The sequence below is a fragment of the Scomber japonicus genome, chromosome 3 (assembly GCF_027409825.1).
Source record: "Scomber japonicus isolate fScoJap1 chromosome 3, fScoJap1.pri, whole genome shotgun sequence".
NCBI lineage: Eukaryota > Metazoa > Chordata > Actinopteri > Scombriformes > Scombridae > Scomber > Scomber japonicus.
Genome location: NC_070580.1, coordinates 11,852,692 through 11,868,221, shown reverse-complemented (window position 1 = coordinate 11,868,221; position 15,530 = coordinate 11,852,692). Strand labels below are relative to the sequence as shown.

The 15,530-nt window shown below is 43.7% G+C and overlaps 1 protein-coding gene across 1 annotated transcript; it reads left to right on the top strand.

Annotated features, from left to right (window-relative positions):
* Positions 1-276: 276 nt before the first annotated feature.
* On the top strand, positions 277-3,824 carry snai1a (snail family zinc finger 1a). Its single transcript, XM_053315912.1, has 3 exons — positions 277-513; positions 1,028-1,546; positions 2,345-3,824. Exons 1-3 carry the CDS (start codon positions 438-440, stop codon positions 2,527-2,529), a joined length of 780 nt encoding a protein of 259 aa, XP_053171887.1. The 5' UTR covers positions 277-437; the 3' UTR covers positions 2,530-3,824.
* The last annotated feature ends 11,706 nt before the right edge of the window (positions 3,825-15,530 follow it).

The window sequence follows — 15,530 nt, the reverse complement described above, 5'->3', positions numbered from 1 at the left end:
GGTCCTTTACATACAATCATTAGAATAACTACTATAGTTCTTTCGCCCTTTTCTTGTCAGCAGGTCAACACTGCTGAATTCATGTCTGTAAAACGCTGTAAGGCTAATGTTTTTGTTGTTGTGAAGTGTCTGAGCATGAAGGCTTCTTCCAGAGCAGTGATATGGGAGGTGGGGAGGGCCCTCGGGGCGAGCACACCCCTACCGCCTGTGTCAGAGTATTTCAGAACAGAGGCAAGCATTTAGTCATTCTGCATGAAAGCTGCACATTCAGTTGTCTGCTGAAGTCCACTCTAACTTGTGGACTACAGGAGGATATTTCTCTGTTTCTGCGGATCCGAGGATCAAGATTTATTTTACTGTTTTTTTTCTTCTTCTAAACTGTGCGTCGCGATCACAGGATACTTTTACGCACAGTTACTCAACGCTCAAAAAGGACAATGCCTCGATCCTTCTTGGTCAAAAAGTACTTCGCTAAACAAAAGCCAAACTACAGTGAACTGGAATGTCAGAATGGTGAGTTATGAAGTTTTTTTTGTTTTTTTTTAGACTTTGAAATATGAAAGCATTTCTTACATAAATGCGCAAACTTGATAGACAACAGCCACCTGTTTTCACAAGTTTAGTTAGTGTTAGAAATGTAAAAGTATCTTTGTGTTTGTGTTTCTTGCGTGTGGTTCAAATACAAATCCAGTTACTCCCCGATCAAGTTGGGGCCCGTTAGATGCACTTTCCCCCCTTTCTGCAACCAGACAGAGCTCCATTCATGTTACAAGCCCTTGTGAATACGTGGGAGGAAACGGCCCATGAAGCCTTCCCATGGCTCCAGCTTTATGCTCAGTAAATGCTGATGGAAAAACAAGAATCTATAATCAAAACAAATACACACCGAATAGGTGGAACTGATGAAAGCATACATATGAAATCATCAGTTTGTTCTGTGTTCTTCCATTGTTTTGATAACTTTTATTATTACACTTTGTCTGTTATTATCTGATTGTATTTAAACCAATCATCTCTTCTTTCTCAGACACTTCACTGGAAAGATATTCTCTTGCTGAGCTCACATCAGGGGTCAACACCTCCACTGCCACCTGCTTCACAACAGGCCTGGTGTGGGACTTAAGTGTCCTGCCCGCCCTCTACCTGTCCACCTCCCAAACAGAGCCCTCTGCCACTCCAGGCCCCCTGGACCTCAGCTCCCCATCCAGCCTCAGTAGCAGTGCCAGCAGTAGTGGAGAGGAGGATGAAGGGCGCACATCAGACCCCCCTAGCCCGGAACCTGTACACACGTATGCCCCTCGTCAACGGATGAAATGCACTGGTGTTATGGCCCACGTCAGTCCCCCAGAGGAAGAGGAGGAGAGGGAGGCCCCGGTCACAGCAGCCAGGCCAGCCTTCCTCTGCAAACACTGCCCCAAAGAGTACACCAGCCTGGGGGCTCTGAAGATGCACATCCGCTCACACACCCTGCCCTGTGTGTGTACCACATGTGGAAAGGCTTTCTCCAGGCCGTGGCTGCTGCGCGGCCACATCCGCACACACACAGGTAAGATCCATATGTAAAGATACACAACTTTATTACACATCTTTACTCATCTAATGACTCTCCACCTGATTCATATGTGAAGAAGTCAGTGTTTGTATTGTTGTTAAATAGTAGACCTGCATTTGAGTTACTGTCATCGTGAGTCAACAGTTCACTCCTGCATCATCTGGGCTGTTAAGTGAGGGATATCCATGACAATCAGTGTGATGAACTCAACACTTGATCAGCAGACATTATCACAAAGGGAAGCCTTCTGTAGACGTTGAACTCATTGATCACTCATTGTGTTTAATATCCAAGTAACAATGACACACTGGCTGGTTATCTTATCATGGCTTCTGGGGAAGACAACAGAATAGGGCCATGAGTGACAAAAGGTTTGAAGAATGCCTGAAGGCTCTTGGCTATCACTAAGCACTTAGTACCTGCAGCAACTTGTTACCGTGCTAATCTCATTTGGCTCTGATTGAATCATGCTAATTCAGTCAGGCTCTGACCCCACCAGCCTGCCATGTGCTTCTTCATTATCTACAGAATGTGTGTTTGTGAGAGAGAGAGAGAGAGAGAGAGAGAGAGAGAGAGAGAGAGAGACACACACACACACAGAGAGAGAGAGAGACAGACAGAGAGAGAGAGAGTGAGAGAGAGAGAAAGGTGTTAATAGAAAGCTCTTGTGAACTTAGAGAAGCCTAACTGTTGTCACTGCATGAGGATGTTTGTTAGCAGCACCTGCTAAAGGCTAGAGCTACAGTAAAAGGGACCATATGACATATGTTTGCTCCCTTTTTTTTTGTCCAGGTGAGCGCCCATTCTCCTGCCCCCACTGCAACCGGGCCTTCGCTGACCGCTCCAACCTGCGAGCTCATCTGCAGACCCATGCCGAGGTTAAGAAGTACCAGTGTGGCGTCTGCTCTCGCACCTTCAGCCGCATGTCATTGCTGCAGAAACACAGCTCCTCAGGGTGCTGCTCGGCCACGGTGTGAGACGCCACAGTGAGAGAGACAGAGGGACCCACTCAGAGCTCAGGGCAGTGGAGGGCTAGTGGCCACGGAGGGAGGGTCTACATAAGCCCAGCTGGCCTGTTGATGACCTGTAAGGCTACACAGAGCATGAAATGGCCCACTTTAAGAGACCTGGAGAGTATCAAGCCTCATTATGGATCTGAATTTAATACTTTTAGCCTCTCTGCTCTGTGAAAAAAACAACAGAGGAGCAGATTGTTTTTTCTTTTTTTTATTCTTGAGGCTGTTGGACCAAATCTGAACTGAGCAATGCTGACACTCACTTGATATCAGCCCCTTTGTTGCTATTGTGCCCATTCCAAAGCCAAATATGTAGTGAACTCATTGGGGTAAGAGGTGTTCTTTCCTTTCTCTGTCCTGGTGCCGGCCAGCTCAGGATCATGGCCTAGACACAGCTGCTGAGAGGTAGGGGTGCGTGGGTGGAATAAATCTCTCAGCGTGCCTCAAAACACACTCTCACACACACTCATACACACACTCATACACACACACAAAAGCAAATGCACACACAGCTGTCCCTGGTACTGTGGTGTAGATAGACGAGGTGCTAACAGGTGCTACAGCCATGACCTTCGCTGGTTGATAGCAGGTGACTTCCACTGCCCTTGGTTTGCTTAAGAAAAAAGAGGAAGTATGTCATCGCAAAAGAATGGCATCAGTTAGTGTTTTTTCACCAGTGGGGATCATTTTAAGCCTCTATTTTGACTACATCCAAACCTTCTCTTTAATCTGATGAGTTTCAGAGATAGGGAAAGCCGTTCTGTCTGTTATTTTCCAAAGAAACTTCACTTTGCAGCACCACTGCAAGATGGATAACAATGCAAGCCATGCACTCAAGGTTACCACAGTGTTAATATTACCAGCCAAAGCCATATTTTGTAAGTGAAATTAATTTGTGACTTGAAATTGTACCAAAAATGTGCCTTTTTTACCTCAGTATGTATTTGTGGCTTTTTTTTAAATCTATGATTGCAGTATTAGTAGAAATTAGAACCAAATAGTTTGAAATGCAAGAAGGCTGGGACCAAAGATTTAAACGTTTACACCATGGAGACATGGTTGCCTAATATGTGATCAGAACCCTGTAAATGGACAGTACAAAGACGAATTTTTAACTTTCCTAAACATTTTATGGCAGTGTTTTATAGTGCAATGTGCAAATGATGTGTTATTTCAATTTTGTACCATGCTTGTGTGTTCACTCCTATTTCTTGTCTGTCATAACTGATAAATTTTCATTCAATAAAGTAATTTATGTTTATTAAAACTTGTTTTTTTGCCTTGGCATACACTTAAAATTGAGCGTGGGCAGTTTAATCTCTTTTCAGATATGATGTGGAAATGAGCACAGTTGATACGTTGGTTATAAAAGGCCTGTTTGATCATTAACTTGTAGATTTCTGTCAACATCTTGATATTAGATGTGGCAAGTGAAAAGACCAATGCAGTTAAGCCAAACCGCAGATGTGCAGGTGAACACACTGCATGATGGACGGGAACAACTGAATGCACCTGCTTTCAGTTTCCACCTGCCATCTACTTCTCACTGTCACTGTGCAAATACGGCTGCACATGTGAATGTGTGTCTACAGTTTAAAAGAGAATTTGAGGGGAATGTCGACTTCTGTTTCTAATCAATTCCAAGATTTAGCATGAATTCATACGTGCTCGCTAGGGGCCTTGAAATGATCTAAAGGTGGAATTCTAGTAAGCTACGTCCATGATTGCAGTGTGTATATTTTTTTCCTCCTCGGGGAGAGTATAACATTCTCTTCTTCCTCCACCTAGACAATGAGTCAGAGTCTGCTCAGACTGGAGCTTTAGGTTCCCATGGCTCCTCCGCTCTCAGTCAGTAAGTCAGGCCACTAGTCAGTCAGTTAGTCGGTGTGCGTGGGCTGAGGCCCAGCCGGGCCAACACAGAGTGAGGTAAGCTGTTCCACGGAGCAGTTCCTTATTTCCTTCTGAGTCAGGGAAATGTACGCACAGCTATTAGCCAGGACGACCACTGCAGCAAGCACAAGTGACTCACCTCACACACTCAGTACTTCAAACGAGATTGCTTATACAGATTCTCAAACATCTGTACACAAACACCAACCAAGTCCAATGTGGAAATAATGTGAGTCCATGATTGTGGTTTCTTCAGCCATTATGGCCTCATGTCATAGCCCAGGATGCTTTTAGATAAAAGGGCTGTTAAAATCTCAGCTGGTGGAAGTTAGTTGAGGACTATTTCGATGATGTCAGCTGGTTACATGTCTTGAGGTGAGGGGGTTAGCTCTGCTGGCAAAACCAATTCTAAGAATTCTATCATTTAAAGTTTGCTTTGCTCTCAAGTTTGTCGTGTTTGACTTTTTATGGTGATGTACATCTTTGTAGTCTTTAAATAACTGAAGGAAAAAACACATTTTCTAGTGAGAGAGAGCCACACACTCATAACTCTGATGCAATCTTTTTACTTTAGGTTCTATAGATAAACATTTTGGCACACGTTGCTTTCTTCTAGTCTTACCAGGTCACCATTGCAGCAGAGGCTGTGCAACTTCTTTCTGCCAGTATAAACTTATATATTTTAAATCTTTGCTGCATCACAAGTTACTGTACTTATTTCTGGCTTTTTATAGAGAAATGAAAACACAACATGCTCCCTTCTTGTTCCTTGGGGAGAGCGGAGGACTTGGATCTGAAATCTGAGAGCCTTTTCCTGCTGTGTGCTTTACAGTGCCAGAGCACTCACTGTAATTTACCAAAAGTGGCTGCTATTTATGCCATAAAGCATGTGTTTAACATTCCTGAACCCCACCGTGTTTGTGTATCCCTCTCTCTCTCGCTCGCTCTCTCCCACTCACTCTCTGCCTGCTTCTATGGCTGTATTTCTATTTATGTGTGTGTGTGTGTGTGTGTATGTGTGTGTGTGTGTGTGTGTGTGTGTGTGTGTGTGTGTGTGTGTGTGCGTGTGTGTGTGTGGGTGTGTGTGTGTGTGTGTGTCCCTACAGAGCAGCAGCCCTTTCCCTCTTCACAGAAGGATCATCTCTCCCCCTCTGAGACAAGGCCGACAGGAAGTGGGAGTTTACATTGGCCTACTTTACCCGAAAAAGCAGCCTGTACTGAGGAGCAGCAGAGCTCAAGTGCTGTTTCTGCTGCTGTTGCTACATTCTGCCACTGCCAGCGCCATGTCCCATCCCCCACCCCCCACGCCCCCCATCAGCTGTCCCACCCATGGCTGCTCTTTAAGCCAACTTTTTGGGGTGGAGTTGGGTGGCCAGGAACTTAAGAGTGGCCTTCGGTGCAGCAGCAGTTAGAGCTCATGGCCTGGGAGACAGGAAGGAGCTGTCAGCATCTCATAAACAGGACCCATCTTGCACTCATGACACATAAGACCTGGAGAGAACTCTCCCAGGAAAAGCCTCCAGACACCCACTTTAACTCCAGTCTGGCCTTCATCCTGGTACTTCTCAATGACCTGCTCAAAATGAACTGTGACATAGACACTGAATATGCGTAGACTTCCTTTCACACTTGTGACTATCACCTGAAAGCCGTAGTTGTTACACTGACACGTTACAGTCACTTGACAGTAAGCTGATAATCAGTGTCGGGTAATCCAAATAAAGTGTGACTGCATCGCCATGTTACTTGGGTATTGGGATGAGTAAAATATAACCTCAACAGTGGATTCAGTGTGAAAAGGCAATTGTCTGGAAACAGAGCCATCCTCATGCTTTATGCATGAGAATAGAAGGACTGTTCAGTTTTTTAAAAAGCATCAAAACTATCATTCTATCCTCAGCTGGAGTCCCTAGGCACCTCTCACCTCATGTATTACATCCTTGGCCTCCTCCACCAAGATTAGCACCTCTCAATGTCTGTCACCTTGCTTGATAGCACTTCATTACTCTCTAATGTTTTGGTGTTAATCATTTTCCGATTAAGTTTGGTGGGAGTTCTTGTCCCCTGGGACATCTCATGCAGTGTTGTTGTCTTCCTCTTGACACGCTACAGTTCAGAGTACTGATGTAAATGTCAGAATGCAGAGCTAATTCCTCTCTGCTGAGCTGCAAACAGGCCAGAGACACAACCGCTGCATCTGGTAAATAAGAAGGCCAACGGCGGTAACACCACAAGTATGCCTAATGATGGATTTGATCAGGCTGTGGAGTTGCCCCGAGGCTGGATTGGAGAAGTGGTTGGGTGGGTTAGGGGATGGGGGTAGGGGGTGCATATTAAAGAGTAATGAATCACACACTCAGTCACAGGGTCGCCGGCTATGAATGTGCTCTCTGTTGGTTTTCCTGGAGCCTGGAGTTTACTAACTGATGACGCAGGCTGGACTTGATCAGAGACATGTGTTGCTGCGGACTCGATGCCAGTGAGAAGCATAGCGAGAGAGAGGAGAAGGGGGAGAGGCAGAAGGATGGATGGCGCCTGAGCTCTCTGCTTTCCCTCTGTGTGTCCTTCTGGGCATTGCCTCACACTGGGGTTGATGGGATTGGAGAGAGCCACGGATTGGGAGAAGGAGGGAGAAAATAAACCCGACTTCTACCCTGAGACAGGAAACAACAGATTCTCATAGAGTATCTTGACCTAGCTTTCCAAAACTGTCATTACTCCCAAATTCTTGTGTGGCATCTCAACGAGTTGAGGAACTGCTGAACACAAAAAGCAACCAAAGCAGATATTTTTTTTCTGGCCTTGACAGGATATAAAATGAAATGTGATCACAACGCTAATGTGACAGCAGTTATGTGAAGCTGTGCAGTGGTGCTTTGAGCTTGAACATGAATACTCACAGGACAAATTTCTCACAGTGACAAAGGTAACATGCATACTTTTTTAATTGTTTAATTTGCTGATTAGTGCTAAACAGAAAGAACAGCTAAAGCTTCACATTTGGTCGTAAAGTAAAGAACCAGTCACACTGAAATTTTGACTTGACGACGGTGGTGTTAGATCACCAAACCTGATTTTGATGTTTATACCAGATTTTATTGCAATCCATCCCATAGTTGTTGAGGCATTTCATTTAAAACCACAAATGTCAACCTCACACATTAAAGGAAAAGTCAGGCGATCACCAAAGTGATTATGTTTCATCCTTGGAGGACCCTGAATGCCTGTACAAAATTTCTTGCCAATCCATCAATACCTGTTGAGACATTTCACTCTGGTGGTGGAGTCATCCTCCACACCTTAAACCTAAGTGTAAGAGTCCTCTCCACCTGACACTGGAGGAAACATCACCTGTTTGGCACAGTGGAACGCACCTGAGCATATTTTCCCAGACAAGGTGTAAGAGGACGTTGAGCTGTTGCCGGAGGCTTTGACAGTATGATGAAAGAAGTAATGTCAATTTCTGCCCACATGTCAGAACATGTCACACAGTGTAACAGTATGTAAACAGCGTCAGGCGGTGTGCTGGGAAACAAATTTTCTCCCCACTTGTTCGGTAGATTTGAGGGTTTTGATTTGTTGAAAGTTTGAAAGCTGTTTGTGAAAGGGAGAAGCACCTCTCTCAGGCAAGTCAGGTCATGCCAAGAATACATTTGTGTTACACATGAATAGTACTGACAGGAAGAGGATTGCCAATTGAGTCATAGTGTCCATATCATGTCATTTCCCATGAACAGCCTCACAAGTTCACAGAGTCTTAAAACCACACCAGTATGTGAGATGGGCACATTCACAGCAGAGATAGGAGTTTGGTTTGTCACTGTTGAGGCTGAGGTGTCAAATGCTTCCCATTTGTTCCTTTGCAGATCAAAGAAAGTTAAGATTCAAGGCACTGCGCCCTGGGAACAGATGCATGGCATCAACACACTGCTACAGATAGTAAACAGCAACAATCTGCTTCATGTACACACACACACACTCACACACAGATAACATACAGCAGCTGTCATGTTGTCATTATTTACTACACAAGCTGTCACGCTGTCTCCAACATCCCCAGTTACAAACATGCAGACGTAGGCTAACACACATCGGCATACACACGGAGGTGCGTTGTTCTGTGTGGGAGGCCTATGCAGCAGCTGGTTCTGATGGAAAACACCCGACACCCCACAGGCCGTCGCTGTCATTGTGACGCACCGGGCGCTGCTGAGTCCCCAAAGGCTCCGAGGCTCCAGACCTGGAGGAGAGCGATCTATTCATCAGCGTTCCAGCTTTCAAACAACTCCAACCTAACATAGAGCCAGTTGATTCTGCACAGTTGGTTCCCAAACAATAGACACACACACACACACACACATACACACACACACACACACACTCACACAATCCTAAATCTACACACGCACAGACGCATGCACACAGTCCTGCACATGCTGAAGCCATTATCCTGTTGCTTGTTAAGTCATTACTCTGTAGCTTGTTATTTTCTCAAGCAAGAGAAAGCAATCTATCCACAAAGGAGTGCTGAGAGATTTGCCACCCGACTGAGCCCTGGGATATGGGAAGTTACCCTGAAATTTGAGGAATGTGGTGAGGCTTGAAACCTAAGGAACAGAAAAAAGATCATCTTTTGGAACAGTGAAGCTTCTTTCCCGGAGTCTCCGGGTTGTAGATGCAGCCAAGGCTGTATGAGATGTCCACTGGGAGGGTGTATTATAGACATTACTGATGACGGTGCAGAAAAGTTTCAGTCCACCAATGGGACATGGAGGAACTGACATAGTCTGAGAGCTTTGACATATTCACGGAGGATCTCAGACATCTGGTTTCCATTTCCCTCCTCTCCCAAGACAGTGAGTGCTGGCAGCGAGGCTTTTCAATGAAATCGTCTATTCGACTTCCTGTGCTATCAGTTTAGCATAAGTGTGTGCACCACAAAGCACAACGAAAGCAGTGCTCAACACATAGGCAGTTATTAAAGTGAACTGCACTACTTTCCTCCAGGGTTTTTTTTTTCTTTTACTCCCCTTTTACTCCCCTCCTCCCCAAACCCTGACGCCACCATCAGGGTTTATTAGCAGGAACACCCCATGAGCAGCCATTTTCACAGCATCCTCTCCACTCTGCTCCACATTGGGAGAACCTGCGAGCCGCCACGCTCTCACCACACTGCTAATGAGTGACACATGCCCCACAGCTCCGCCATTGACACCTAAGATCAAAGGCCTGGAAGAGAAGGGGACTGGTTTAGACCCCCCGCACCCTTGTCCACCTCCTCTTTGACACCCACGCGATATGTCTGAGGGCAGCCAAATGGTGAAGCACCTGTCCTTTCTACATTTAACACGAGCTGGCGGTGTGGCTGTCTTGTGCTTTCCTCCATTCACAGCAGCGGAATTGGAGCGAAGCAATGTGTATTCCAGCTGTGCATGATAAGAGATCAGATAACAGCATACAGATACGCTGCATGTCAATGTAAGAGACATGAATGAGACACTGTGCGCACTCAGAGCTATTCATCTGCACTAAGCCTGTGGGTGGACAGATTAAGGGAGGAAATGGACTTATGGAAACCTGATTGCAAAAGTTTGGATCAACACTGAATCTCTCACCCCACAATTCCTCAAGTCTTTTTCATTAAATCAATTGCTTCACCCATTTCAAGCTGAAATATTGTTCCGAACAGTTTCCATACTGCTGAAGGGCGTCAAGAACAGAGCGGGTAGACAGGAGAGGGAGGGGGGCTAGCCAGGGCAAAGGCAGGAAATCCCAGTGCAGCATGAACTATTTTCCTCCATAGTTCCACCAGAACAGCTCTTTGTACCAGTTCCCCACCCCCTCTATCGGGCCTCTGTCTCTGACAACCATCTACTGCTGTTCTACGAGGCAACCGCACCACTACCACCACTACCACCATGAGAAAAACAATCCAAACCTCTGTCACACACACATGTACATGCAGTTCACTCGCGGGCCATTACTCAGCAGTGCTGGGGGTTGTGGAGTGGGGATCAAAAGCTTGGGGTTCCCCTCCATCTCAGTCCAAAGTCCCACTGTGGTTAGGCCATAGACAGAGAGGCACCTTATTTTACACAGAGCCCCCAAATGCCAAAAACACTCAAGTTAACAAAAGGAGAAGAAAAAACACACATGCTTTCTTTCCCTTCTACACAAATTCTGCGTAGTAGGAGAAGGATTTGTGGCAAATCGAGGCCTTTTTCTTTCTCTGTCCTGTCCTTCTTGTCAAACATTCCTTGGCAATAACTCTCAATCCCATCACAGTATCACTTGATCATCGAGGACGCACATGCTCTTCATGTGACTCCAATGAAGAGATGGCTCTACGAAGGCATATCGCAACAAAACTCAATTCAGTGTGGGACTCTCATTTCACAGTGACACACATTCCACTTCATTAAGACTGGATGGTTGGAGGAATGAGAGAAATTCAGGTCAGTGACACTCATGAAGAACCAGGGAAAAGAAAATATCAGCATTTGACTCCCTGCCACAGCACGACCCCACCGAATGTGTGTTTCCATATTGCAACATCAAATCCAGACATAGCGCTGATTTGTTGCAGAGCAGGAACCAGGCCTGTGATTGACTTGGATTTATTTTATGCACCAGTGAGACCCCATGCAAAGACTGAGAGGCCTCCAAAAAAGCCCACAGCCGGCCTTTTTTTTCCCTGAGACAAACTCAAGGCTATAGAGGAGGCAAGTGTGAGTATAGTGCTTGGGAGTAGGCAAGGCACCTTGCAACAGCTGGTCTGAATTATCCGTAGGGTCGGGGGTAGTCGACTCGGGGAGGTGGAGGGGAGGTGTGGAGACTCCTGGCGCCAGGATCGGGCCAGCAGGTCAGGGAGGATGACGATTACCAAAATACTAGCAGGCAGCCATAGCCCTGGAGAGGGGGGGTGTTCCTGGCTCACACCGCTCACAGCTACAGGATGGGCAGGCGAGTGGACGACCATGGGGGGAGTGTAAGTGTGTGAGAGAGGGACGCTCCTACTTCCACTTCCTAAGCGATAGCCCCTTCCTGTCATTGAGAAACATAGAGAAACACCATTTCAATGACTGTTTGTTAAAATGACCATTATTTTTTATCAGAGAATACAACCAGACAATTGTAACATGTCTTTGACTTTGACTTTATTGTATACATTTGTCCAGTTTGGTGAAATGTAACTTTACTTTTACTCTTTTGGAAAGCCATAAAGCCAGCTGTTTGCAAGGTGCAGTTGACTCACTCATAAGGTTCCTTTTGTCTCAGTGAATGACCACATGTGAACAAACTCAAAACTGTGACGTGACTGGTGACAATCTGGAGCCTGGCTCCGTCTGCTGGAGAAGATGTAGCACTGCACTGATAGACAAAACTGGTGCAAAATACCATCAATGGCAGTGAAGTTGTATTTGTATGTCTATGAACACATTTATGTCTTCAAAGATATTCAAATATTCATCAGTTCAGTTTTGACCCACATCAAGACAATGAATAGCACAACACAGGTTGGCTGCCCTGCCCTGAACTAAAAGAGCATGTGGTCTTTTTTTATGTTAGACTGAAAACCATCTCAGCCATTTTAATGATCAAATGTGTGTCTATATTTTGTAACACAAATAATGTTGCTTGTAATTAAAATAATGTAAAATAGTGTCAGGCAGATATCACAGTAATATAACTTTACTGGTGATTTTGTGATTATGATCAGTCCACTATCATGAATTTAATTTCAATTCTTTTTGAAACTCATTGAAAGTCTTAGAATAAATGTCCAGCCAGAGTTCAGCAGTCTACTGTACACTTTCTTGTGACTGCCTTCTTGGTCTCCACTGACAGTGACCCATAGTTTGCTGTGTCAGGTTACCGAGATGCAGCATTACACATATCTTGAGTCCTTTATGAACATATCACTGCCCAAATAAAATACTTATTTCAAAGTGAGAACATTGCAAAGTGACATTTTGTTTTAAAATATATCTGACATATATTTAATAGGTTCACAATGCTTGATTTATTTGGTGAAAAAAATATTTGGGAAATGACTCAAAACGTTAAGAGTTCAAACTTTTATTTACATCCAGATATCTATCAAAGTTAATTTGTATCAGGGTTGATTTGAAATGTTATGGAATAGTTTAAAAGAGATAAATCCATGTAACTCGCAAACCATGTTAAAACACCTCTAGAGCATTGAAAGAAAACGCCAAGTCAGGAGATTTATCCACATACCACAATAAAGACGTAATCTCACTTTGTCATGACTTGATGTTTAGAAAAGCACAGACTCACTGCTGTCTCCCTGCAGGTCACAGAGCTTCTCTTGGCTGACTCTGCACAGTGGTTCACATTCTGCATCAAGTCTCCACATACTAGTAGTTTTAAGGAATATCAACTTCTCCTCTTCCAGATCAAGTAAAATCATTGTAAACTTAACAGCATTCTCAGACATGGAAATCTCCAAAAATCAAGATTATAATGTTTCAAGGACTCATTGTGTAGCCAACAAAGCATGAATAAATAAATAAAGACTAGTTGAAATGAGTTTAATCACAAAGGAGAAAATGTAATATGCACATTTAAGAGACAGTGTTGACATGTGATTGATGCTTTGTGGCAGTAGGGGGTAGCATTGGTCAGGATCACAATGCTTTCAACCAAAGGGCAAATTTAGCCTCATATTTTTCAATTCTGTTTGATCTGATACATAGAAATGTTTCCATGTTACACTCTCTCAGTGGGAAATATTTGGGTTTTCTTTCAGATTTAGCTTTCTTTCTTGTCTCTTCTCACTGTATGCACACTGAGACTCCAGTCTCTAATGTTCACACTATTCTGAAACAACCAATTTAGAGATGACAACAGATTTCTAACACTGTCATATTGTACACTAAATGTAGTGTGAGAAGAGAAGAGGAGGACTGAGACACACACGGTGCCAGCTGTCCAAGTGTCTGGCCTGCTGCCGGGAAGTAGCACTTCTCTGGATGCCGAGCTGATCCTTCTGTTACGTCTCGGAGAGTGAAGCAGAAGCACAGGGCTTTCCCTCAGGACTCTCTTCACCTGCTCCTGCTCCAACTTCTCACTGCTCAACATCCCGGGGCCCCACATAGCTCCGACTAGCTGTTAAATGTTGGCAGGATCTCTCAGAGCCTTGGGGAGGAAGCTGGATGAGGCTGAGGCTGATGCCCTCTGCTGGCTGAAAAAGAACTAGAGCCAATCACCAAATCACTGACATGCCAGCTGTTGAAATGTGTAAATGTGTGTAAATTATCTCTCAAAAAAAAAACATCCACAGACCAAAAGGAACTTTATGTTGTTATTTTTGTTAGGATACAGTAACATCAGCCTTTACTGTCTTATTGGTGAGGTGAAAGCAAAAAGAGAAATCCATGAAAGAGGGGGCGACACATGACTTAAGCTGGAATGTCTTCATTATGTCAGCTGTTGGCACCGTAAACCAGGATTCCCAAATATTTTCATATTTTTGACCCCCTCCCCACATCAACATGCCCTTAATAATACAGGCGACATTTTTTGCCTACTTGATATATGAAAAGAAGGACATTTCAAAAAATTAAAAATTGCACAAATAATCTCAAAGATAACAGAATAAAGTCTAAGATTTCCATAGTGTCAAGGTGATATCATACTACCAACTAATGGACACAGTAAAAACCTAAAACATCAAGTCAACCATCCAAAACATATGTTATAAAAAATTATAAATTAATTGTAACTTGGATGATTAGCTCTTAAGTTCCCATAAGCCATACTTGACCTTATTTTAAGGTTGAGGTTGTAACTTCCTTCCACAAAATCTAAAGAAGACCACAAACTCATGATGGTGTTAAACCACCAAAAGTACAAATGAGCAATACTGGAGGACCCAACCCTACTAAGTTGTCATAGATCGCACACTGAGATGTACTTGTAGAGCTTTATTTTTCAAGGGTAACCTCCCAAACTGTTGAGGTTTAAAACCAACACAACTCTGACCAATTTGTTCTGAGAGATCTGTCTTAAAATGTTTAGCTAGACATCAAACCATGAATAACGAGAGAATAATGAGATGGCAAAGCAACTCAATAATTGGCCAGCAGTCCTACACTTTCGTAATCAATGGATTTGATAGTAAGGTGTTCAGATTCTTGTATTTCATAATGACGTGAAGTGAGATTTTGAGTTTATAAATTGTAATTTGTTTATTAATGCTTGTATAAAACAGTGTTTATTCTCTTCTCTTCTATCTCTCTTCTTATTTTTTTATCTTACCTTCAGGAAACAAGCTGCAGAGCTGTTTGTTGACTTATTAACATGACAACTGTAGACAACTCATTACAGTTTTTCTCTCTCTGCTGCAATGAATGAAATATCCCCAAAACAATATGTGTAATCTCAAATCCACAGTTCACCTTCTCTCTGAAGTATAAGCATTTATTACTTTCATACATTTTCAAAATGGGTTACACTGCATTCCCGTTGAACTGTATGATTCTGTATGTGTTCATCGTGCATAATATTTGAAACCTTTCAAACATGAATGTTTCATTCCTTTTCTGGTATTCCCATAAAAATATTTCATAAGAGGCACATAAACTTCAATCAGTGTAGCAACAGCATCACATTTAGTACAAATTATATCCTTTTTCACACCACAGGGGGTGAAACTGAGCTTTAAGATACCACAGTTACTGGATATGAGCAGACAGATTTCAGAGAGGGATAGCAGTCCTGTCGTGCAGAAGGGACGATGTGAAAGTGCACTGCTGTAGAGGGAGAGACGTGTAGGGGAGGGGTTCACTGTGCCAGGAGAGCTTTTCTTTCTTGTGAGGTAGATGAAATGCTGTTGCCAGGCACGATCAATAAAATACACCTCATTCCTAATTTTCATGAAGTTGTTGTATTTGATTTGTCTTTTGAATGTTGTGAACAACAGGTACAAGCTGCACACTGACAGTGAGAAACCTGTGAATGTAGACTTTATGTTGACGCTGTAGAAGATATATGACTTCACCATTGGATTACTGTGTGTTAGCCTAAATGAGGAAATAAATACACAG